The sequence below is a fragment of the Sapajus apella genome, unplaced genomic scaffold (genome assembly GCF_009761245.1).
Source record: "Sapajus apella isolate SASKATOON/1434 unplaced genomic scaffold, GSC_monkey_1.0 scaffold38, whole genome shotgun sequence".
NCBI lineage: Eukaryota > Metazoa > Chordata > Mammalia > Primates > Cebidae > Sapajus > Sapajus apella.
In genome coordinates this window covers 1,374,885-1,398,970 of record NW_022436978.1, presented here as the reverse complement: position 1 = coordinate 1,398,970, position 24,086 = coordinate 1,374,885, and the positions used below count along the sequence as shown (strand labels likewise).

Below are 24,086 nucleotides of genomic sequence, written 5' to 3'. Positions count from 1 at the left end.
GAGCAGGAGAAAAGGCCAGACTGGAGGTGTGGCCCAAGAAACTAGGAAAGCAAAATGGGACAGGGTCTGTGTTCTCTTGACCACCCGAGGTTTAGGAGTCTCCAGACTGGTCAACTCCTGGAACTAGTAGCACCTCTCTGGGTCCAGCAAACTTCTCCCCAGTCCCAACAAAGAGCCTGATCCCTACCCAACACCAGGGGGTCCCTCGCCTCATAATCTGGACATAGGGAAAGGCGCACGGGTGATGGTGGCAGGGACCCAACAAAGAGTCAATCAAGCCTGGGTCCCTGTCCCTGCTGCCCTTGGCTGCCCATGTGGTCCTCATTTGGCCAAAGCCTCAGTTTCTCCATCTGTAAAACAGAACCATGAGGCACCCATCTCCTGAGGTTAAAGAAAGAAAATATGTGAAGCAAGTTCTGGGCCCTGGAGTTGTGGAGTGGGAAAGCCCCTCCATTGGAGCGTTTCGGAAGGCTTCCTGGAGGAGGGAGGGGGACCCGTGGGAACGGTCTAAGCTTCTCTGGGATCTGGGAGGGCACCGCTGCTCTGAAGGTATTTCAGGCTAGTCCTGCTGCTCTCTGACTTCGCGCCGTCATACTCAACAAACAGCTAGAGCTCAAAAGTTGCGTTTCAGTCTTCCCATAAAGCGACAGAGGAGCACCGGACACTTGATAAGCGCCACTGGGGTTGCATGGTGGTGGTAGTCATTATTACTTGTTGAAGGACCCTCGCCACTCACACGCGACCCGCCGACCCTTCCCTGAATGATGGCAACTGCAGTCAGGCGGGCTGCGTCCTAGGCGGATGCAGACCCTGGGAAAGTCTGGAATTTCTCACCCCGACCATCGTCCCGGAGGCTCAGGCTGTACCTGCCAATGGGACTGGTAGGGCGGGGCGGCGGGGCACCCTCTTGGGCCGCCCTGCCCACAGGCCCCTCCTCCTGCCATACTCGCCGCCGCCCTTTGCACGGTCCCGGGAGAGGCGGGGCGGCGGTGACTGCAGCGAAGTGCAGGAAGCCAGGCGGCGGCCGCCAGTGAGGAGGAGGAGGAGCGAGCAGACTTGGGTGGCTCATCGCCGCGGAGGCCAGAGCCGCAGACTTCCCCAGTAGTACCGCGCCGCTCCGCCCCGGAGTGACGCCCTCCGCCCATGGGCCTGGCCGAAGGCAGCCGGCGGGCGGCGCGGAGGAGGCGGCGACAGGTGGCGCGCAGCAGGGCCGGAGCCGGGCCCGGCCATGGCCGCCTCAGAGCGGCTCTACGAGTTGTGGCTGCTCTACTACACGCAGGTGAGCCCGCCCCGCCCCGTGCCCGCACCCGCTGTGCCCCCAGCTTCGCACGCCCCGCGCCTGCTGCACCTGTGCCCCGCGCCGCTGAGGCTGCGTAGACGCGCGCGCGCATGGAATGCTCCGGCTCCGCACCCACGTGTGTGCCCCCAGCCCGCCGGGTGCCTCTGGCACTTATGCCTTGGGTATAGAGCTCGCGGTCGTGCACTTCACAGCAACCCCCACAGCTGGACCGTGAACCCTGAGCCTTTCTTGCTGGAGGAGAGTGGCCTGGGCCGAGGCGGCAGAACACTTCGCCTTTTTACAAATGGGGAAACTGAGGCCTCTCTGGACAGGAGGCTAGATGGAGGGAGTCTCAATTTGCATGTCGGCTGCCTCTCCCGTGGGCGCGGCCCGATTGGGTGGTCGTGGCCAATGGCTCTGGGAGTGTGGGCCGATGTAGGGGGGTGTGTGGGCTGACTAGGGAGGGTGTGTGGAAGGGGAATGCTCCCACCGCAGGTTCTTCTTGAGTTGCATTCCTCCCCCCCTACTCCTACGAACAGGCTGTGATAAGCTCCTCCCTGACTTGAGACGCCCCCACCCCACCCCCATTCTGGGAGGTGGACCCAGGGCCTCTCTAGGGAGCAGAAAAAAAAGTTGTGCTCTTAATGCCCAAGGTGAGGGGGGCGTTGAGGCCCTGGGGAATGTCTGAGAAGGATGGAGGGCGGCCCTTTCATCCTGAGCTCCCCACCAATCTCAGAGAACACTTCACATGTCCCGTCAGCTGAGAACCTGGTGTCACTGAAACCGTCTCTCACACATAGTCCCCCATTTTCCTTCTGCACCCCCAGCAGGGAGGGATCCCAGGGTAACACCTCCCTCCCCTTCATCCAGCACCTCCCTCCCTGCACCAGCCTGGCATGATGCTCCTGGCTCAGGTGTGCCCTGGGCACAATGGACCATTGTGTGCCCTGAACAGTTTATCACTGGGGGGAATTCATGCTCAGACGCGCTGGCCCTCAGTGAGGAGGCGGGTCCACTGTTTCCCGGAGACCTGGAGTCCAGGCCAGAAGGACCACAGCCTCTTTAGTCTGCTCAGGTTGTGAGAGGTCGAGGCCCTGGCAGGAGTCCAGGCATGGAGTAGGGTCCTTCTTTGGTATAACCCAGACCAAACTCAACTTCTCAGCCTCTGCTTCCTGCCTGTAAAACTGACATAGCCCTGGCTGGCTGTGGTGGCTCACGCCTGTAATCCCAGCCCTTTGGGAGGCCGAGGCAGGTGGATCATGAGGTCAGGAGATCGAGACCATCCTAGCCAACGTGGTGAAACCCCGTTTCTACTAAAAAAATATATAAAAATTAGCTGGAGGCCGGGCGCGGTGGCTCAAGCCTGTAATCCCAGCACTTTGGGAGGCCGAGGTGGGTGGATCACGAGGTCAAGAGATCGAGACCATCCTGGTCAACATGATGAAACCCCGTCTCTACTAAAGCTACAAAAAAAAATTAGCTGGGCATGGTGGTGCGTGCCTGTAATCCAGCTACTCAGGAGACTGAGGCAGGAGAATTGCCTGAACCCAGGAGGCGGAGGTTGCGGTGAGCTGAGATCGCGCCATTGCACTCCAGCCTGGGTAACAAGAGCGAAACTCCGTCTCAAAAAAAAAAAAAAAAAAAAAATTAGCTGGGCATGGTGGCACGTACCTGTAATCCCAGCTACTTGGGAGGCTAAGGCAGGAGAATCGCTTAAACCAGGGAGTCAGAGGTTGCAGTGAACCGAGATTGCACCACTGCACTCCAGCCTGGTGACAGAGCAACTCCATCTCAACTCCATCTCAAAAAAAAAAGAAAAAAAGAAAAAAAAAAAAAACCTGACACAGCCCTGACCTCAGGGACTTCCTGGACTCTGTGGAGAGGTAGCCATTATAGCTGGTCCAGACCAGAGAAGGCTCCTGTTTCCCTGGCCCCATTGGGTTCCCTCGCCCCAGCCTCTTTGCCTCCATCTCTAGTGCCTGTGAAGGAGCAGAGGGTGTGAAGAGAAGCCTACCCCTAGTCCTTCTTCCTCTGACTGCCCGACAGCTGTGGGCAGGTTCTAGGTGTGTGAGCAGGTAAAGGGGGCTTCAACCAGGTGATGAGTGTGAGGGATGTTAATGATAGGTCTTCATGCTGGGTGGCAGGCTGCTGAGGGTGTCTTGGTATCTCCCAGGACTGTAAGTCCAGTATGGTTGCCTCCTGATGTCCCATCTTACTGAGCTCTGCACATGGCCACCCCCACCCCCCACTGTCCTCTCAGGTGGTATTTATGGCTCATATCTGTGCCGAGCCTCCCCCTCCCAGAGCTCTTCACCTCACAGGGTACGTATAGAGCATAGGCTGGCAGGTTGTAGCTTCGGAAGCCTGAGCAGGCAGGGGGCAGCCTGGGGCCAGGCAAACAAATCCAGGATGTGAGAGCAAACCCAGGAGCCAGGCGGGGCCAGGCTGCCTGGGAAGAGGAAACTAGCGCCAGCCTCCCAGCTCGCCTTCCTGCCTGCCTGCTCCTGCTCCCGGAACCCCCAACCCAGGGAGGAGTAGTGCTTGTGACTTTAAATCCTGTTAGGGGCCTGTTGTGTGTGTACTTGGGGAAGGGGAGTGTAAGGTAAGGGGCGGAGCTGAAAGAGGGTGTTTAGAGACCCTTGAGTTGGCCAGCAACCCAGTCAGCAACACCTGCACCCCTCCCTTCAGCTGTGAGAGCTGACATCAGCTGGCAAACCTGTTTCCCCAGTTGTGGGTCTGGGTGGGGATGGAGATGGGGGAGTAACCCCTTCCTGCCCTTTCTCTTCCTTAAAGACCCCAGGTTTAGACCCACCCGCCCCCTCCCCCTGTGGGCCCAGCTCAACTGGGGGCCTCACAGTGAGGGAGGGGGCTGTGGGTGGCTGCTGAGGGAAAGGGGAAGGGGCAGAGCACCCCAGGACCTCACTCAATTTAAGCTCCTTAGGGCCCTGGTGGGGAAACCAAGGCAGGGTCCTACCACAGTTGTCAGACCTCACATGTAGTAGGTGCTCCTTGGATATTAGCTGAATGACTGGATAGAGGAGGCGGGTCCCATGGCAGTGACCAGTCAGGAAGTCACCCCAGAGGAGGCTGAGTTTGGGCTTTGAGGGCTGAGAGGAAGGAACAGCAGGAGCAGTGGGACAAGAAGCAAGTTGTCAGGAGTGGGGGCAGGGCAGAGCTAGTCAAGCAGGCCTGGTGGACAGGTGGGGGCTCATCCAGAGGACTCATGATCCGAGACCACCAGAGTTCCCCCAGGGAAGGCATAGGAAGGGCAGGAGAGTATTGGGGGACTGGGGACAGCATCTGATGGGCTCACAGTTGGACAGTTAATGCCACATAACATGCAGATGAGTGGCCCCTGTTCAGACCAGAGCAGCAGTGATGTTCAGCACCCCCCAATGAATGGGGTCACAGAGTGAGGGGGCACTGAATGTGGAAGGGCACTCAGGGTCACAAACGTCAGGGCAGAACAAACCCTCAGGTGACAGAAGGGAGCAGAAGCTGAACTATATAGCTATACCACTGAGGCCTCACAGGGGTCCAGGGAGGTTAGGTCAGGCTGGAGGCAACCTCGACTTGCCTACGCTTCTCCCAGTACCCTCTCCCTCATTGATGATCTCTACTGCCTCTTAGAAGCCTGGCCAGGCCTTGACTGGGCGCAGTGGCTCACATCTGTAATCCCAGCACTTTGGGAGGCAGAAGTGGGGAGATCACGAGGTCAGGAGATCAAGACCATCCTGGCCAACATGGTGAAACCCCCCTCGACTAAAAATACAAAAAATTAGCTGGACGTGGTGGCGTGCACCTGTAGTCCCAGCTACTGGGGAAGCTGAGGCAGGAGAATCACTTGAACCCAGGAAGCAGAGGTTGCAATGACCCGAGATCACGTCACTGTACTCCAGCCTGGGCAACTGGGACCTTATCTGGTCATGTTCCTTCCTGGGCCTCAGTTTACCTGACAGAAATGGGTAAAGGGAAGGTGGAATCACTTCCTTGGTGCTGTTACCCAGGCACCTGAAGGCGGAGGGAGATGAGCACACAGCCCAGGATTGGGGTAGGCACTAGAAATTCCTGGAGCTATTATGAGAACTGGAGAGCTGATAGGGAAGTGTGGGGTCCCCATAGAAACAGGGTCAATTACTATGGGGACTATGGGGACCCTGGAAGGAAATTCCATTTTCCATAGTGATAGTAGAAGGGCATGGTCGGCTGTTGAGCCGCTTGCTCGAGCCCGCTCCCATTCTGTGGAGTGTGCTTTCATTTCAATAAATTGATGCTTTCCTTGCTTAAAAAAAAAAAAGTGCAAAGGGCTGATCAGGCCCCAGGGCAGGGTGGGTGACATGGAGATCAGAAGGTTCACCCTTTCAGCAACCCCTCTCCAGATAAGGGGGAGAGACTGGCCCAGCCACCCAGGCACTCAGATCACTATACTCAGTTGTCCCTGCCCCAGCAAAGTCCCGTCTCCCTGCTTCATCCCATGGCCTAAGGTCCTCCAAGCCTGACGTCCAATCCTGGTGATGTAGCCAGAAGTCACTTTATCTTGACATTATCTTCCCCATCCTGATACTGAATCAGGGGGCCACCCTAGGCCTGAGATAGGCGGTTCCGCATAGACCCCACCCTGTCCTGCTTCTGCATGTCTGTCCCTGAAGATGAAGTGCTCACTACCGCCCAGGCAGCTCTAACTGAGAGGAGCTAACTCTTGAGCTGTGCTCTTCTCTCCCTTCCTGCTCCTAGCTCTTCCCTGGGGTCCATTAACACCTCTTACTGTCACTCACAGAGGGGGCTGGGGGTTGTTGCCTGAAATTCAGGGAGCTCCGGCAGGCCAGAGCCCCTGGATCTGGAGCTCCACTCACCTTACCCTGACCTCTAGTTGGGTAGGTGTGGCTGGAGAACTGTTACCCATGAAGCAAAGTGATGGTTTTAAAGAAGTCTATGTTAAGTAACAAGCTACTGAGAGTTAGAATGAGGACTGGACTCTGGAACCCATGCCCTCACCACTGATTCGGTTGGTGAGAGGCACCAGACAGGAACGGGTCTACAAAGGGCATTAATGCCCCTGATGGGGGCATTCCAGCAGAGCAAACGAGAGCTAAGCCGGTTGGGGTAGAGACAGTGAGTAACGCCCTTGGGCCTGGGCGTCCAGTGGGTTTGGGGTGTGGCGGCTGGAGGTGAGGTGGGCACCAGCCACGCAGGGCCTCAGATGTTGGGGAAGACTGTATTTGCTCCAAAGATGTGAGCTTGTGATAGAGCACGCGACTAGCTGATCACGTGCTCCATGTGCTCCTGGTGCAGCTGCTCGGCCGGATGGTCCAGGAGGACCTGGCTGTGATGGTGAAGGATGCTTACTCGAGGCCCACTGTGCGCTGGACTTGGGGTATGTCAGGCAGGGTCTGGAGCAGCATGGTGTCAGGCAGCTCAGTGATCCCTGTCACCTTGGCAGACAGCCCCCTGTACATTGGTTGTACCAGTGTTACAACCACCAGCCCTCAGCTCTCTGGGTTACTTCAGAATTCCAGAGGAATAGCAGTTTCATGCCCATCCAGGGACCGTTTTTGAGCCTAAGCAGCCCTCGGGAGCCCCTCATCCCCAGCACCCTCAAGCGCCCTCACAGCTAGTTGGCCGTAAGTTGGGGTCACTGTGGAGGTGACCATGAGACCCCCTCTTCTCAGGGACACTGGCCTTCCTCGTTCCCACAGCCTGCTCCCTGCTGCAGGACCTGAGCATCGCCTGTGCCCTGGAGAAGGCTTGGCAGGTGTGGCTGCTCCCAACCTACCCTTGGTTGGGGGCAGGATTGAGGTCTTGACCCAGTTAGGTTGGGCAAGGGCCTGGACTGTCCCTGAGCCGTGTTCCTGCTCAGAGCTGGCAAGGGAGAAAGGACCCATGACTGACCAAGGCAGAGTCTCCGAGAGGGGCATGGGAAGCCTGAGCGTCATGGCCACCCTTGCCAGGCCCTGGACTCTCACATGCAGCACAGCCACCATGCTCTTGTCCCCTGCCATTCTCTGCCTTCTGACCCTGGCTCCCTGAGGGACTTCCATGCCCCGACACACTGCAGTCTCAAGCCACAGTCAGAGCTGGCCTGAGGCCTTCCAGAGAGGGAGTCAGGACAGGCAGCTACCCTACCCCTGCCTAACACTGTGCTTTGGAGACCTCGTCATCCCCTCTCAGAGCCCATGAAGACTGTCTTGATTGCCCCAGCCCTGAACCCAGCTCAGCCCAACCTGCTGAAAGTTTACAGGACTGGACAGGCCAAGGGTGTGGTTCTAGGGACAGAAAGCAGGAGTGTGTAGAGAGCGAGGGACCCATCCCTGTCCTGATCAAGGTGATGGCCACCAGGAGGCCATCATGTGGCCAAAAACCCAACTCACACGAGGCAGTGGGGCATAGGGTGTGCAGAGGCCTGGACAGGAGGATGTGAACCACAGAGAGGGGAGGCGGAAGCTGGAGAAGCAGGTCCTGGTCGGACCAGCAGCCCGGAATGCCAGGCTCAGCAGTTGAACCTTTATGGGGAGGGGTTAGACACAGTCAATTTGGGCTTTCAGGTGCTCAGTAGAGCTGCAGCTGGCAGGAAGACTCACATTTTGAGTGACTGGCTTGACTGGGTGCAGAAGAGGGGAAGACAGCATTGGGACATTTTTGAAAGCAGGCAGGGGTCTGTGGAGCCACCGAGGCAGGGATCAGGGGTCACATGGTCAGCATGGGCTGGCTGGCTAGCGATCACTAGTGACCCTGGCCTAGAACTAAGGTCTGGCTTTCAGCATCCTCAAAGGTACACTGAAAACAAGGTAGTAGATAAGGCATCCCCTGTGGGGCGTGCTGTTTCCCATCTGTAATGGGAGGGGTTCAGAGGAAATGGTCCAGGACCCCTGGCCACCTCTGCTGTCTCAGGATCTGGGTATTTGGGGCTCCCTGCTGCTTGGTCAGGAGGAGGCTGACCAGCAGGAGAGGTCAGTAAATGTAGCTGACAGACAAAATGTGATGGCTCTGTGGGTCTGTACCTTGGTGGCCCTGGCACCTCTCTGAGTTGCCTGGGCTTCAGATCTGCACTTCAGTGCCCCAGGGCTGCTCTGCCTAGGTTTTTTTGTGGGTCTGGCTTGGGTCTGCTGTGATCAGTCCCCTTACACCCTGGGGCCATTCAAGCCTGGCCTATAGCCATCCATCCAAAGACAATTAGCCATCCATTGGTGCCTTGAGTGAAGGGTACTGCAGCAGCAGGATCAGAACCCTCGCCTGGATAAGAGATCTTCCAGGTCCAGACCTCGTGCTTGTAAAACTAGTCTCTGGCCTACAAGCCCCACCCAGGACAGGTGACCCCGCCCCTCTGTACCAGGCCCCACCCTCAGTGGAGGCCAGGTTGCTTGCAGCCTCTCTCACTGGGCCCAGGGTGCCCTGGCCCCCTAACATCCCTGCAAAAATTAGCCATCCATCCAAAGACAATTCTGGAGGTCCTTGGGTGTGAGGTCCATGGCCCCTGGGGAGCAGCCTCAGGCCTGCTGAGTGCTGACCATGGTGTGTCCCTTGCCTCTTCATCCTTCTCTACTCTAGCTCCCCCATCCACCTCTCTGACTCTAGGAAAGAAGGCTGCCTTCTGGACTCAGCTGGTTGGGAGCTCCACATGGGGCCAGCCTAGAGGAGCTCCTGTATAAGCCACAACCCACCCTTATCCCTTGGGAGGGGCTTAGAGGTCAGAGCAGATTCAGGCTAGGCTAGGATTTATCAGCTGTGTTCCTGAGCAAAGGGAACTGCAGAATCCAGGTGAGGTAGCCAGGACATGGGGGGGCAGGGGGGTGGGACAAAGATACGGTTGAATCTTCCACAACAACCTCTGTGGCCTGAGGCCTTGGGCGTAGGTCAGGGAGCTGGGGGTGCCTTGAGTGAAGGGTACTGCAGCAGCAGGATCAGAACCCTCGCCTGGATAAGAGATCTTCCAGGTCCAGACCTTGTGCCTGTAAAACTAGTCTCTGGCCCACAAGCCCCACCCAGGACAGGTGACCCCGCCCCTCTGTACCAGGCCCCGCCCTCAGTGGAGGCCAGGTTGCTTGCAGCCTCTCTCACTGGGGCCCAGGGTGCCCCAGCCCCCCCACATCCCTGCGGTCTGCCAGGAGGAAGCGGCCCCCCTCCCCCATCGTGACTCTGCGCTTCCTGCCCCAGCCCGGGGCGGAGGAGACGTTTCCCGTTCACACCAAAGTTTTCCTGGCGGCGCCTAGACCTGGGCTTAGCCACTGCCCCTCTTGCCCATGGAACCAGCTCTGGGGCCTGGGGTCCAGGTAACCAGCAAGGGTGGGTGGAGGTTCCTGGTGCAAGGCAGGGCCTGCACATGAGGATGTACACATGTCTGGGTCTGCCTGTCTAATGGTACACATGTGTCCTGGGATCCACAGCTAAGGAAGGAAGGGGGAAGATGGCAGATGAGAACCCGGCCCAAAGCTCTGGGTAGGGGTGGCTGCTGTGTGGGACACCTTCTGTAGCCCTAGCACCAATGCTTGCAGTCCTACACGGGTCTGACACAGCCAGGGGAGGGCCACAGCCACATCCCACTCACGCCCCTCCCCTGGCTGTGTCAGACCTGCCTAGGACTGCAAGCATTAGGGAGGTGGGAGCAGAGAGTGGAGGCTGAGAGAAGCAGTGGGGTGCCTGGAAGAGTGGTCAGTATGTACCCAACTCTCTGATGCTGACCTTCCAGTGTCCTGCCCTCCCCCCTCCCTCACCCATCCCCCACTCCCCTCCTCCACACCCACCGCCTGCCTTTTACCCCTTGTCCATGTCCTGCGTTCACCTCCATGCATTCAACACCTCTGTCTGCATCCCCTGTTTACTGCACTGTTTACTGCACCCCTTCTGCCCCCCAACCATTCCCCTGCTCTGCCTACAGAAGGACCTGGGTTACCTGCAGCAGTGGCTGAAGGCCTTCGTAGGAACCTTCAAGAAGAGCATCTCACTGTCCTCTCTGGAGCCAAGAAGGTGAGGCTGGATCTGCACAGAGGGTGTGCAGGGACTGTGCGGGGAGATTGAGGGGTCCTCAGCACTGGTGTATCCCCTCTCCTTGCAGGCCGGAGGAGGCAGGTGCAGAGGTCCCGCTGCTGCCCCTGGATGCGCTGCATGTCCTGGCCGAGCAGCTGCACCAGGAGGACCTGGAGCAAGCCCTGCTGCTGCTCAAGCTCTTCATCATTCTCTGCAGGTGTCCCTGCTGTCCCCTCTACAAGCAGGGGCCTAGAACTGTGGGCTGGGGGGGTGGGGAAGGGCATGGTGTGTTATTACTCTCTCATCCTTGGCTCCCCCAGAAACCTGGAGAACATAGAGGCAGACCGGGGCCAGGTGCTAGCACCCCGGGTGCTGGCACTGTTGACCAAGTTGGTGGCAGAGGTGAAGTGGCCTCCACCTGGGGTGGGCAGGGGGTGGATGTGGGGAAGCAGGCAGTAGCCATGGCAGGGCTAACCCTCTCTCCCCATACCTACAGCTGAAAGGATGCCCGCCACCCCAGGGCCGAGGGGCCCAGCTGGAGAACGTGGCCCTACATGCTCTGCTTCTCTGCGAGGGCCTCTTTGACCCTTACCAGACCTGGCGGCGCCAGCGCAGTGGGTGAGACCCAGCCCACAGGCAGGGAACCCAGAGGAGGCAGGGGAGAGGATGGCCGTGCTGGGCCCAAGAAGGGGTGACATCCGGGCTGATGTACTTGGCCTCACCCATACCTCCCTCCCCCCCACCCAGGGAAGTCATCAGCTCCAAGGAGAAGAGCAAATACAAGTTCCCTCCTGCTGCTTTGCCCCGGGAATTCAGAGCCTTCTTCCAAGGTCAAGCCCCGCCCCTGCCCCCCTTGGCCCCACCTGGCCCCACCCCCAAACCTAGGCCCCTTCCTGCAGTTCCTTGATCCTGGCATACACAGGAACCACTTGGTGGTGGCTGCACGCAGGCCTGGGAGAGCCAAAGATGGAGCCAGGGTTTAGGGACAGAGAGAAGAGAAAGGACATCTTGGGCTGGAGTGAGGTTCTCCCATCAGGTGGAGCAGTGGAGTCAACCTGCCCACCCAGATTTCTCACCCTCTTTCCCTCCCATCTCCTGGATCCTTCTAGCCACTCGTACCCTCCTCTGATCTAGACCACCTTAAAACTCTCTGGTCCAATGCCTTTGTCCCCATAACCTCCACCCAGGCTCCACCCGTCCTGGAGACACAAGAGGTGTTTCCATCTGCTGCTCCCTGGCTGCTGGAGAATCTGATGCCCAGGACAGCTATGGCCACCTGTTCACAGGCGGTCCTGTGAACCTGTTCTCCTCCTTAGTGACCCTCCCCACCGTCCCCTCTGTCCTCTCATTGGAGGCAGACTGTCCAGGACTTTAGATGGGCTCAGGGTGGGAGATGGCCCAGAAGAAGGTGGGCAGGGCTGTGAGAAGGTGGTGGCCTATTAGGATATTAGGTGTCTGAGTGATACCCGTGGAGCTGTGGGCCTGGGTCTAGAGAGGGGGCAGCGGCTCCAGGTGGGAAGGCACCCCTGGGGAGCTCCCCGCCTTTATTTTCCCATAGCATGAATGCTCTCATTAAAACAAACTGGATTTTATTCCTCTCATCATATCCCTTGATGTCAACCTGACACCCTGAAGATGAAATCCTACTTCTCCCACAGCCTTTCTCTCCACTTGCCCTGCTGCCCAGCCTGGCTTCTGTCCTCTCATTCCCAGACTGCTACCAGTTACCCTGCCTCAGGGTCTTAGCCCATGCTGTGCCTTCTCCCCTCCAACTGCATTCTCAGGCCTCCCATCAAAAGCCCATTCCCCAAGGAAGCCTCCCGCCACCCGTCCAACCAGAATCAAGCCCCAGCCCTGCTCCTCTCCCTCCCCCACACATGTGACCCAAGGCTGGTCCTTTCTGCCCTCTGGGTTTCAGTCCGTGGCCTGGCATCCTGTCCAGCTTTGCTGGCTCAGGGTCAGGTAGGCCTCCTACGTATTAGGCTGTGAAAGCCCCTAGAAGTCCCCAGCAAAGGCATAGGCATCAGTATAGTAGATACAGCAGAGTCCCCAGAGCACGGCCTGCTGTGCCGACTGTCACGGGGCCAGAGGGAGCAAGAGATTTGCATCTGAGAAACTAAGCCCTGGTCACCACAGGGAAGTGGAGGGAGGATGTGCCCCCGCTGGGGCCTCACTTTGGGGCTTAAGGATCTAGGGAGCTGGCTAGACTCTCAGGGCTGGGCTATGTTCCCCTATGGTCCCCTAAAGAAGGGCTGTGTCCCTTTCAGACCCTCTGCTATACAGCCGTGACTTCTTAGACCTTCCAGGGCAGAGCCAGCTCTTCTACCTCAGACTGGGTCTTTTATGTGGCCCTGCTCCCTCTCCCCTCCACCCCAGGGCACCTACCTCTTGTGCAGCCCCCTGGGCCTATAGCCCTGCAATCTTGGTGACATTGCCCTGCCCTGCCCACACCCCCTCCCAGAGAGCCTACAGAATGCAGACTGCTTGCCTCCCGTACTGCTGCTGCGCCTCATCCACCTCTTCTGCGCCGTCCTTGCAGGAGGAAAGGTAGGCTGGGAGGTGAGCCTGTGGGCCAGAGAGCGGCTCCTTCCGTATCTCTCTGCTGGGTGAGCCCCTTGCCCACTGCCCGTCTCTGCCCACACCTGCAGGAGAACGGGCAGATGGCTGTGAGTGACGGCTCTGTGCAGGGCCTGCTGAGTGTGGTGCGGGGCTGGGGCCGTGGGCCAGCCCAGGATCCCCACCTAGTGCCACTGGCGCTGGAGGCGCTGGTGCGTGCAGTCCATGTCCTGCATGCCAGCCGCGCCCCTCCCCGCGGCCCTGAGCTTCGTGCCCTGCTTGAGAGCTACTTCCATGTCCTTAATGCCGACTGGCCAGCTGGTGTGAGCTCAGGCCCGGAAGAGGCCCTTGTCACCCTCCGGGTCAGCATGCTCGGTGGGTATGGGCCCCCAGGCACTCGGGGATGGGGTACCATGAAGGGAAAGCCCAAGTGATGATGGAAAGGCCAGACTGGGCGCATGGGAAGGAAGGCTTAAGGCTGCCTGGAGGGGTCTGGGCAGTGCCTGACCCTTGACCCTTCACAGACGCCATCCCCATGATGCTAGCATGTGAAGACCGGCCAGTGCTGCAAGCCACCTTCCTCAGCAACAATTGCTTTGAACATCTCACTCGCCTCATCCAGAACAGCAAGGTGGGTAGGGCCCAGCCTGGGGGTGAGGGTCTGGAACCCAGAGGCTAGGGGAGCCACACATGGGTACCAGGCTGCTGCTGAGCAAACATGGACTGAACGGGGCCAGTTGTTGCAGCTGGTGGGATGGCCTGTAGTTCAGTGGGAGGGTCTGGGGCATGGACAAGGGCCTGTCCCTTGGGGCCTCTAGAGGACTGGGTTTGAGGCTTGGCACAGCTCTGTGCCCCACAGAAACAGGGGCTTGTTATGGAAGGGAGGGAGCTGCTCTGGCGCCTTTTTTTCCTCTCCCTGGCCCCAAGTACAGGGGATAGAGGAGGGTGCCGCTGCTTTCAGATGCAGATGCAGTGCCTGCTCCCCACCCACTCATCCCCCCGACTGCCCATCTGAGCAGGGCACGGGGGCTCAGCACCCTCTCTTCCCTGGTGCTGGGCAGGGCACCTGGCAGCTGCCTCCGGTCCTGCTCTAACCCCGCCCTCTCCCATCTTCCTCCTCTCTCTTTGCCTCCTCTACCCCATGCCTCCCCCTTCCCCACAGCTGTACCTGCAGGCCCGGGCACCCCCTGAGGGGGACAGTGACCTGGCTACCCGGTTACTGACTGAGCCCGATGTCCAGAAGGTACCACCCTGGGGCTGACAAGCTCAGACACCCCCTGGGACTCCCTCTTTGAGCTTTTCCTGCACTATAGCTGGGGGAATGAGCAGATATATGTAAGGCCTGGTGTGGCCTAGCAATGGGTGTGGGTCCTCCATGCTGTCTCGCCTGCCTTCCAAGTCCCCATCCTAGGAAACGGGACAGAAGTGGTCTATCCCCTTCCTGGTGTTTGATTGGGTGTTGGGGTCTGGCTGCACCAAGCTGGAAGGAAACTTCGAAACTCGACCACCCACCTCATTTCTCAGAAGGGGAGACAGAAGCCCAGACATTCAAGGATTTGGCTGTAGCCACTCACAGAGATGGGGGTCTCCCTCATGGGGCCACTTCTTTCCATAGATCCTTGCACCCACCCTCAGCAGGTCAGGTGTCCCCCAGCCCCTGACAATGCCCTCCCTGGCTCACCTTGCGTGTGAGCTATAGGGTGTCAGTTGGCAGCTTCATAGTGGGCACCCTTTCTGGAGGCTCAACCTGTGGGTCCTAACCTCCAGAGCCTCTACCCTGCCTCTGTCTTCATGAGGTAACCCTATGTGTTCACTGCACTTGGTCATTTTCTAAGCGCTTGCACGTCTGTTCTTCTGCAAAGCGGGCAGGGCAAAGTGACTCCTCTCTGTTTTCACAGATGAGGACACTGAGGCCTGGAGGGGGAAGACCAATGCCTGAGATCACACAGGGAGTCAGGCAGAGCCAGGACCAAAGTCCCCATGGAGCCAAATATGGCCTAGTCCCTGCTGCCAGACTCTCCAAGCCCCCCCAACTCCTGACCCCCTCAGGATGGGACAGGGGAGAGAGCAGCATACCTCTGGCTGTCAGGTTCAGCCAGGCTGAGCCTCAGTGTCCCCACCTGGATCTAGGGGGAAGAGGCAAGGTGGGACTTAAAGGTCTCGAAGGTTCTTCTGGTTCTAACATCCTGTGATTGATTGTCACTAAATCCCTGACTCCTGTCAATCACTGTGGGTGATGGGGCACTTACTGGCATGTCTGTACTCATGTGTCTAGCTTTGGGGGGACAGTTCGGGGCTGGGGCCCTAACTCCACCAGAGAAAGGGGGACTGGAGGGTACAGTGAGAATGTCCACCATTGATCTGTCCCAGCGAGGCCTTTCCCAGGCTTGGCTTCTTTCCAGGCCTCTGTCAGAGTGGGTCTTGCTGAGCTGCTCAGAGAGTGCCCGCGGTCATGATAGGGCCACAGCAGTTGGGGTAAGGAGTAGAAGGCCTGGTGCTCTGACAGAGTTGCTGAACCAGCACATGCCACATGCCTTGGGGTACCTGGCTCTGCACCTTTTTTTACTTCAGGGGGCTGCCAGCTGTGACACCCTGGCCCCTGCCTCTCCTGACGGCCCCTCCCCACCCCAAGGTCCTGGACCAAGACACAGATGCCATTGCAGTCCATGTAGTCAGAGTGCTGACCTGCATCATGAGAGGCTCCCCCTCGGCCAAGGTGAGGCTGCTGCACTGCAGCTTTAGTAGGGTGTGGGGCAGAGTTCCAGTGCCCACGTCCCCAGAACAGGCCTAGCCAGTGGCTATAAGAATCCTGCTCTCTGGAGCAAAGCGAGTGACCTGGGAGGTGACTGCCCTGCCCTAGGCTAACTGGGAGCTGCATATCCTCTATCAGGCCGGGCTGGATGGGAATGGACACTTGTAGGCCCATTGCCATCTACAGCATTCTGAGACCGACTCACGTCCCCCTATCCCCCTGCAGCCCACCCCCTGCCAGCACTGTGACCCAGAGGCAGAGCCACACAAGGGGACCCCAAAACATTATGCCCCTCCAGCGTTTCCAGGGGATCTGAGTTTGCCCTGGAGCCCATGTGTATGCTCACTTCTTCCCCATACTACCTTACACAGGAGGTGTTTAAGGAACGCATCGGCTACCCTCACCTGCAGGAAGTTCTGCAGAGCCATGGTCCCCCCACCCATCGGCTGTTGCAAGAACTGCTCAACATGGTGAGGGAAGGGGCTTGGGACCAGGGTCCCAAAGGCAACCAGAACTGAGTCAGGGTTACCACAGATGGGGAGCTCTCCATCTTGGGGACCATGTTGACTGCGGCCAGTATGTAGTGTGGCCTGGCCACGTATGGCAGTGTCCCTGGAATGAGGATTCTGGCCCTGGGGTCCTGGAAGCAACTGCATGTTAGCCAGCCCCAGTATTATCTTAGGAACATACGTTAGGGGTTAGGCCAACGCAGGCTGAAAACTAAGGTTGAGGACAGTGCCTCAGGACTATTCGTAGTAGTGGTGGTGGTCGTCCGTGCCCCTCCGACTTTCCTGAGCCTCACACACCACCTGTGGGCAGGATAGGGTAGACCATGTTGGTGACCACTGCTGTAAGCAAGTAAATGGAGCCAGAAAGTCCCACTGTTGGCAGGGTGAGGTCAGTTGATAACTGACCAGGGACTGTCACTCTCTCCACCCACAGGCAGTGGAGGGTGACCACAGCATGTGCCCACCTCCACCAATCTGCAACGAGCAGCCGGTACTGGTACTGGTGCAGTGGCTGCCGTCATTGCCCACCGCTGAGCTGCGGCTCTTCCTAGCACAACGCCTCAGGTGGCTCTGTGACAGCTGCCCTGCCAGTCGTGCCACCTGCGTGCAGGCGGGCCTGGTGGGGTGCCTGTTGGAGACACTCAGCACAGGGCTAGCCCTGGGGGCCCGCTGCCAAGAGCAGCTGCTGGCACTGCTACAAGCACTGGGCCGTGTGTCACTAAGGCCCATGGAGCTGCGTCACCTGCTGCGCCCCCCGCCAGGACTGGACTCGGAACCAGGCGGAGCTGAGGCTGGAAAGGCCCAGCACGCAGGTGCTGTCATCCGCGCGTTATCAGGCATGGCCAGGCACCAGGGTCCTGCACGCGCTCTGCGCTACTTTGACCTCAAGCCCAGCATGGCGGGCATCATGGTACCCCCTGTGCAGCGATGGCCAGGGCCTGGCTTCACCTTTCATGCCTGGCTCTGCCTGCACCCTATGGATACGGCACCTACCCCTGCCCCCACCCAACCACTCCAGCGAAAGCAGCTGTACAGGTGGGTGCCTGCCAGGGGCCGGGGACCTCCTGCCGGAGTGAGCAGGAACAAGCAGACATAACTGGCTTGCCTGCCCCCAGCTTCTTCACCAGCAGCGGCTCAGGGTTTGAGGCCTTCTTCACGGCAGCCGGGACCCTGGTGGTGGCTGTGTGCACACGGAAGGAGTACTTGACCATGAGTCTGCCCGAAGTGTCCTTTGCCGACTCTGCCTGGGTAAGACCCTATCCCTTTCATGTGGCCCAGTAGAGGGACGGCTGCTGAGTTCCAGGTATGGCCTAATGTGAGGCTTCTGTTGCAGCACTGCGTGGCTATCACCCACGTGCCTGGGCGCCGGCCCTTCAGCCAGAACCTGGTCCATGTCTACAAAGACGGCCATCTGGTCAAGACGGCACCCCTTCGCTGCCCCTCCCTCAGTGAGGTGTGCCAAGCAAGGTTTGGGGGGGCCTTGGGTAGGTGGGGACACTTGGAACACAGTGGGCCGCGTGTGGCTGGAACCCTTGTGTCCCATGCTCCCTGACAGGCCTCAGACTTTAGCTGCTGGGGTCTGTGCAGCCATGGGGGTCACTGTGAGGAACTGGATGTAGGTGGAGCCCCAGGTTCTGCTGTGAACTGACCGCTCCCCCAATCCTGGCCCCACAGCCTTTCTCCTCCTGCTGTATCGGCTCTGCTGGGCACCGCACAACGACCACCACCACAGGGCTGCCCACACCACCAGTCCCCGCCACCCTGGCCTGCAGTCACCCCACCCTCGCCCGCTCCCAGTCAGTCCCAGCCTCCACGGGGCTTGGCTGGGGGTCCGGGCTGGTGGCCCCCCTGCAGGAGGGCAGCATCAACTCTACCCTCGCAGGCACCCAGGACACTCGGTGGGGCAGCCCCACCTCCCTGGAGGGTGAGCTGGGGGCTGTGGCCATCTTCCATGAAGCCCTGCAGGCAGCGGCTGTGCGGACCCTATGCACCCTGGGTATGCAGCACCCTCCACCTCTGCCCCAGGCCAGAAGCTAGGGGTCCAGCGGGGAGAAGGCATCTCTGGGGGTGTGTCCTCTGGTCAGGCAGTCTCTGCACAGGGTTTGGCCAGAGGCGCAGCAAGGTCTGAAGCCCCCTGCCTACCCCGCAGGGCCCAATGAGACGGCACCCTTCAAGCCTGAGGGGGAGCTACATGAGCTCAGCACCAAGCTGCTCCTCCATTACTCACCTCAGGTATCTGAGGGCCCTGGGGGAGCGACTGGCTCGACTGTGCTACTTCCCCAGCTCCCACACTCTGCCTGCCACCCCCTCCTCCCTCACGTCCTGGCCGCGTGCCCATTCCCTTATTCCTAGGCTTGTAAGAACAACATCTGCCTGGACCTGTCCCCCAGTCATGGGCTCGATGGCCGCCTGACGGGCCACAGAGTGGAGACCTGGGATGTGAAGGTCTGTGAGCGTGTGTGGGTGCTGTGTGCAGGAGGCATGAGCATGGGGCACACGTGTGTTTGGAGCCAGCTGGAGAGCTGCGCTGTGTCTGGGGAGGGTTTGGACAGTCCAGCTCGAGAGAGCAAAACTTCCCTTCTGGGTGGTCTGCTGCGGTGGAGTAGGGCAAGAAACTGGCTGGAAGTCCCCCTCACTGCTATCCCCCTTCCCCCAGGATGTGGTGAACTGCGTGGGGGGTATGGGTGCCCTGCTGCCCCTGCTGGAGCGAGTGGCTGCACAGCCCCAGGAGGCTGAGGCAGGTCCAACTGAAACGCATGACCTTGTGGGTCCTGAACTGACCTCTGGCCACAACACCCAGGGCCTGCTTCTCCCACTGGGTAAATCTTCAGGTAAGTGTCCCTGGTGCCCATGTTGTAGGGAGAGAATCTTGGCATGGTGGGGGTTGGAGTACCCAAGATCTCCCTGCCACTGGCAGGCCCTTGACGTGCATCTGTCCCCTTCCTGGTGGCCGGCAGAGGAACGGATGGAGAGGAACGCAGTGGCTGCCTTTCTGCTGATGCTGCGGAACTTCCTTCAGGGCCATGTGGTAAACCAGGAGAGCCTGGTGCAGTGCCAGGGGGCTGCCATCATCGGGGCCCTCCTTCGAAAGGTAGGGCCTGGTGGGGCAGGCATGGAGGATTAGGGGTACGGTCAGCCTGTCTGATGGAGGGGACTGAGTGGGGGAACCTGCTGCCCCGTCAGTCTGGGAGAGCCTCCTGGGAGAGGTGATGCTTGAGTGGGGCCTTGAAAGGCCGAGCAGGGTTGGGCCTGGAGGATTGGGGAAAGGGCCAGCACAGACTAGGGTGGGGACCTGCACAGCAGGCAGAGAGCTTGCGTGTCAGAGACAGCAGGAAGCCCTAAAGGGTTCTGAGCAGGTGGGTGGCGATGTTTGTGGCCGTTATGGCTGCACAGGGAAGGGTGGCAGCTGAGAAGCTCAGACAGCACGCGGGCAGAGCCTGAGCCCTCACTCCAGCTCCTGTCCCACCCCAGGTCCCCAGCTGGGCCATGGACATGAATGTGCTCATGTCCGCCCAGCTGCTGATGGAGCAGGTGGCAGCAGAGGGCGGCGGGCCCCTCCTGTACCTGCTTTACCAGCATCTGCTCTTCAACTTTCACCTGTGGACCCTCAGCGACTTTGCCGTGCGCCTCGGTAGGTGTGAGGGCCTGAGTGAGGGGCTGGCCACAGGGCAGCTGGGCACTGAGAAGTTAGAACCCTGCTCTGGGGGCTGTGAGGGACTCACCTGATAGGAATCCAGAATGCCGCAGTGTGGTGAGGGGACTGTGACTCTGCGCTGGAAGTCCGACAGGCGCATGGCCCTGGCCTGGAGGATCTGAAGGGCCCAGCTCAGCCTGGTGGCCTGAGCCCCCACTCATACCCGCTCAGGCCACATCCAGTACATGTCCGGCATAGTTCGGGATCACAGACAGAAGCTGCGGAAGAAGTACGGCGTCCAGTTTATCTTAGATGCTCTGCGCACCCACTACAGGTGAGCCCAGTGGGACCAGATGGGCCATGGGAGGTTGACACAGTGGCCACTGGCCTTGGGGACCGGGCAGTGCGCTCCTCTGACTCACCTACCCACTCTCCCTCCCTGCCTTTCTCTGCGACCTGGCTGGCTGTGCCTGCTGACTTGCCAGCCTGCAGCGGGAGCGCCCTCTGGCTGCTGACGACCTGCGCACCGTGCAGACCTCCCTCCTGGGCCTGGCGAGGGAGTTCCTGGTGCGGAGCCTCTCAGCTGATGATGTGCAGGTCATGCAGATCCTGCTGAGCTTTCTGGTGGCCACGGGCGATGATGGCCAGGTAGGCTGGAGGTTGGGGAGGGTGAGGCTTAGGTGAGGGGGGTGTGGGCCGCGTGGGGTCCTGTCACAGTGTGAGACCCTGCATCTCCAGGTGGTGGGTGCACTGGACCTGCTGCTGGCCCTGCTGCAGGGCTCCCTGGCACAGGAGTCCTTGGCTATCTTTCTGTTGGAGCCAGGGAACCTCGAAGTGCTGCTAGCCCTGCTGGTGAGGCCAGGGTCACTGCCCCTGCTGCCCGACCGAGTCTGCAAGGTACACCCAGCCCAGCCCTTCCCCTGGCATCCCATTCACTGGGGCCCCTGCCTGGGGTCCAGGGAGGCACAGCAGGCCTTGGGCCAGCAGATGAAGCTGCCTTCAAGGGCCTCTTGAGCTACACACCTGCACAGTGACTTCCCCTCCTACAGTAACTCCTTCCCCATGATGACAGTCCCCCGATGACCCCACACAGATCCTGTGCAGCCTGCAGCAGAACGAGCGACTACCTGAGCGGAGCCGCCAGCGCCTCCGGCTGCGGGAGTGTGGTCTCCAGGGTCTAGTTGCCTGCTTGCCTGAGGGGACTGTTTCCCCCCAGCTCTGCCAGGGCCTCTACAAGCTGTTCCTGGGGGCAGGTACAGCCTGGTTAGGGCCAAGTGGAGGGGGCGACGTGTCAGAAAAACAGGGCAGGCAGGTGGGAAGAAGGAAGGAAGTGGCATAGGGGCCAGGGTTGGGTCCTGCCCTTCCTGGTGGGGTCAGTCCCTCAGGTCCCCCCCAACCCATCCTCCCAGATTGCCTGAACCTCTCAGATCTGCTGGCTGTGGTACAGCTGTCCCTCCAGGCTGACCTCGGCGTTCGCCTACACATCTGTCGCCAGGTGAGCACGAGACGTAAAAGCTTTGGAGGTGGGGAGGGTGGCTTCTACCCTCTGGCCTTCACCTTGCCTGTCTCACGAGGGGTCTCTGGATGAGGGTCTGGGGCAGGCAGTTGGATGCATCCCTTGCTGTGCTCCGGCCTGCAGCTCTTCCACCTCATCTACGGACAGCCAGATGCAGTGCGGCTTCTGGCGCAACAGGCTGGCTGGCAGGATGTGCTGACCCGGCTGTATGTCCTGGAGGCTGCCACGGCTGGCAGTCCCGCTCCCGCTTCCCCAGAGCCACCCACCTCCCCCGAGCCAGCCCCGCCCAAACCGCCCACTGAGTTACCTGCTGAGCCTTCTGATGTCTTCCTGCCCTCAGAGGCCCCCTGCCCTGACCCTGACGGCTTTTACCATGCTCTCTCCCCATTCGGCACGCCCTTTGACCTGGGCCTGGAACGGGCTAGCGTAGGCTCAGGCAACACTACTGGTGGTGGCAGCAACAGCGGGACTCTTACTCCAGCCAGCCAACCGGGCACTCCTTCCCCACTGGATGGGCCTCGGCCCTTTCCTGCTGCCCCTGGCCGCCACAGCTCCAGCCTTTCCAATGTGCTGGAGGACGGCAGCCTCCCAGAGCCCATCATTAGCGGGGATGATACTTCCAACACCAGCAACCCACAGGTGAGGTGGGCCCACCCTCTGCCACCACATGGCACCCAAGGGTGGACACTTCTGGTACACAGGGTTGGCAGTGTAGCCTCTCCAAAGGTGTGGCTCTGTCTGACCAAGGTTGCAGTTGCGGGTCAGGCCTGTTGCTGTCCCCTCATAGCTCTCATCTGCAGTTGTGTTCCCAGAGGGCTCCTGGAACAGGGTGAGTCATGACGAGTCACAGTGGGTAACACCAGCCCGGCTTCAGAAGGGCCTTCAAGAGAGCCAGTAAGGCAGAGACCTTACAGGGTCTAAGGGCGGCGAACTCCAACGGCCCTGCCTGGGCTTCTGGATTTGGGGATGGGCCTCTGCTCATTCTATGTGAACTGTCTCATCTCCTCTCGCGAGTCTGGCAAGACTCCAGGATTCTGCCTGGAACTCAGGCAGTAGCTGAGACCCCCTGGAACTCAGGCAGTAGCTGAGACCCCCTGAAATTCAGGTAGTAGCTGAGACCCCTATACCGTTCTTCCAGGCCCTCAATGCCAGGCTGGCTTTTAGCCAAATGTGCTACCTCCTGGGTGGCCACCCCAGGAGGGGTGCTGAGCGGGGATGGGTGGGCATCAGCCTGATTCCCTCCCTTCGCAGCCCACAAGGGAATTGTGGAATTCCCTCCCTTCGCAACCCACACCACCAACCTGTGCCCACAGCAAACCTCTGAGGAAGAGTTGTGCAACCTGCTCACCAACGTGCTGTTCTCAGTGACGTGGCGAGGCGTGGAAGGCAGCAATGAGGCTGCCTGGCGAGAGCGTGGCCAGGTTTTCTCGGTGCTCACCCAGCTGGGGGCGTCAGCCACACTTGTGCGCCCACCAGACTGCATCAAGCGCAGGTGAGAGGGCAAGTCTGGAGGGGGAGAGGCTTCAAGGAGCCCTGGGGGAAGGAAGGAAGACCATCTGGCAGACCCCTGAGTTCCTCACTTACCCACCAGCCTCCTGGAGATGATGCTGGAGTCAGCCCTGACCGACATCAAGGAGGCCCCTGTCGGGGTCCTGGCCAGCCTCACCCAGCAGGCGCTTTGGCTGCTGCGTCTGCTGCAGGACTTCCTGTGTGCTGAAGGCCATGGTAACCAGGAGCTGTGGAGTGAGAAGGTGCGACCTCTCAGGCGTGAGCCCCGTGAACACTCATGTTCATGCAAACCAGCAGGCATCTGGTCTGGGAGGTGGGTGGGTACACGTGTGCAGCTGCGGGTGCATGAGCATGAATGCACGTGACTTGCCTGTGTGCACAGACCCTACCTGGCCCCCAGCTCAAACTTTACTTTGCTCCCTTTCCATGGACCTCTGGCCTCCCCTGGTGATGTCTGTTGGGAACCTGTCATCTGTGACAGCTCTTTGAAGGTGTATGCAGCCTGCTTGATCGCCTGGAAGCCTGGCCCCACCTGGCCAATGGCACAGCAGATCTCCGTGAGATGGCACAGATTGGCCTGCGGCTTGTACTCGGCTACATCCTGCTGGAAGACCCACAGGTGAGCACAGGGTGAGCATGGGGACAGGGGCATGGGAGGCGTCAGGAGCTCCGAGAGTGGCTGGGTACCGCTCATCCCCCTTGCACCCACAGCTGCATGCCCAGGCCTACGTGAAATTGCACATGCTGCTGCAGACTGTAGTGCCAGCCCGCCGCGAGGAGGCCTGCTACGTTCTCTCCAAGCTGGAGGCTGCGCTGGGGCGGGCACTGAACACCTCTTCCTCTGAGTCAGCCGCTGATGAGGCAGGGCCCCCACCTGCAGCTGCAGCAGCTACAGAGCGCTGCTCCTGGCTGGTGCCGCTGGTGCGCACACTGCTAGACCGTGCGTATGAGCCGCTGGGGCTGCAGTGGGGACTGCCCTCCCTGCCACCCACCAACGGCAGCCCCACCTTCTTTGAAGACTTCCAGGCTTTTTGTGCCACACCCGAATGGCGTCACTTCATCGACAAACAGGTGCCTGGAGGTGGGGGCCCAGGAAGAGGAGTGGGGGGGGGGGCCCACATCGAGCACTGTTCTCCTCTCCCTGCCCAATCCTCCAGGTGCAGCCAACCATGTCCCAGTTCGAAATGGATACGTATGCTAAGAGCCACGACCTTATGTCTGGCTTCTGGAACGCCTGCTATGACATGCTTATGAGCAGTGGGCAGCAGCGCCAGCGGGAGCGCACCCAGAGTCACCGGGCCTTCCAGGTGTGCCACCCGGCATGGGGGATGGGAAGCTGCTTCACACATGCTCCCAGGGGATGGCTGACG

The 24,086-nt window shown here is 59.8% G+C and overlaps 1 protein-coding gene across 7 annotated transcripts in view; it reads left to right on the top strand.

The window, feature by feature from the left end:
- Positions 1 to 971: 971 nt before the first annotated feature.
- NBEAL2 (neurobeachin like 2) overlaps positions 972 to 24,086 on the top strand; it is a 30,286-nt gene continuing 7,171 nt past the window's right edge. For 2 of the 7 annotated variants that reach the window (XM_032297977.1, XM_032297976.1), the window contains exons 1-32: positions 972 to 1,279; positions 10,152 to 10,240; positions 10,329 to 10,457; positions 10,561 to 10,642; positions 10,737 to 10,858; positions 10,988 to 11,070; positions 12,702 to 12,787; positions 12,889 to 13,171; positions 13,321 to 13,427; positions 13,959 to 14,039; positions 15,429 to 15,512; positions 15,920 to 16,018; positions 16,491 to 17,092; positions 17,173 to 17,305; positions 17,391 to 17,510; positions 17,732 to 18,053; positions 18,207 to 18,289; positions 18,410 to 18,502; positions 18,714 to 18,888; positions 19,015 to 19,148; positions 19,529 to 19,688; positions 19,923 to 20,025; positions 20,177 to 20,339; positions 20,430 to 20,588; positions 20,785 to 20,944; positions 21,101 to 21,186; positions 21,331 to 21,846; positions 22,521 to 22,699; positions 22,799 to 22,958; positions 23,198 to 23,335; positions 23,428 to 23,787; positions 23,874 to 24,023. In XM_032297977.1, coding sequence (XP_032153868.1) covers positions 1,229 to 1,279; positions 10,152 to 10,240; positions 10,329 to 10,457; positions 10,561 to 10,642; positions 10,737 to 10,858; positions 10,988 to 11,070; positions 12,702 to 12,787; positions 12,889 to 13,171; positions 13,321 to 13,427; positions 13,959 to 14,039; positions 15,429 to 15,512; positions 15,920 to 16,018; positions 16,491 to 17,092; positions 17,173 to 17,305; positions 17,391 to 17,510; positions 17,732 to 18,053; positions 18,207 to 18,289; positions 18,410 to 18,502; positions 18,714 to 18,888; positions 19,015 to 19,148; positions 19,529 to 19,688; positions 19,923 to 20,025; positions 20,177 to 20,339; positions 20,430 to 20,588; positions 20,785 to 20,944; positions 21,101 to 21,186; positions 21,331 to 21,846; positions 22,521 to 22,699; positions 22,799 to 22,958; positions 23,198 to 23,335; positions 23,428 to 23,787; positions 23,874 to 24,023 — 5,292 coding nt within the window. In that variant the 5' untranslated portion in view covers positions 972 to 1,228. Of the gene's footprint in view, positions 1,280 to 9,196; positions 9,547 to 10,151; positions 10,241 to 10,328; positions 10,458 to 10,560; positions 10,643 to 10,736; positions 10,859 to 10,987; positions 11,071 to 12,701; positions 12,788 to 12,888; positions 13,172 to 13,320; positions 13,428 to 13,958; positions 14,040 to 15,428; positions 15,513 to 15,919; positions 16,019 to 16,490; positions 17,093 to 17,172; positions 17,306 to 17,390; positions 17,511 to 17,731; positions 18,054 to 18,206; positions 18,290 to 18,409; positions 18,503 to 18,713; positions 18,889 to 19,014; positions 19,149 to 19,528; positions 19,689 to 19,922; positions 20,026 to 20,176; positions 20,340 to 20,429; positions 20,589 to 20,784; positions 20,945 to 21,100; positions 21,187 to 21,330; positions 21,847 to 22,520; positions 22,700 to 22,798; positions 22,959 to 23,197; positions 23,336 to 23,427; positions 23,788 to 23,873; positions 24,024 to 24,086 lie in introns of those variants that run through there. The other 5 variants (XR_004275055.1, XM_032297971.1, XM_032297972.1 and 2 more) reach the window with 5 other exon arrangements.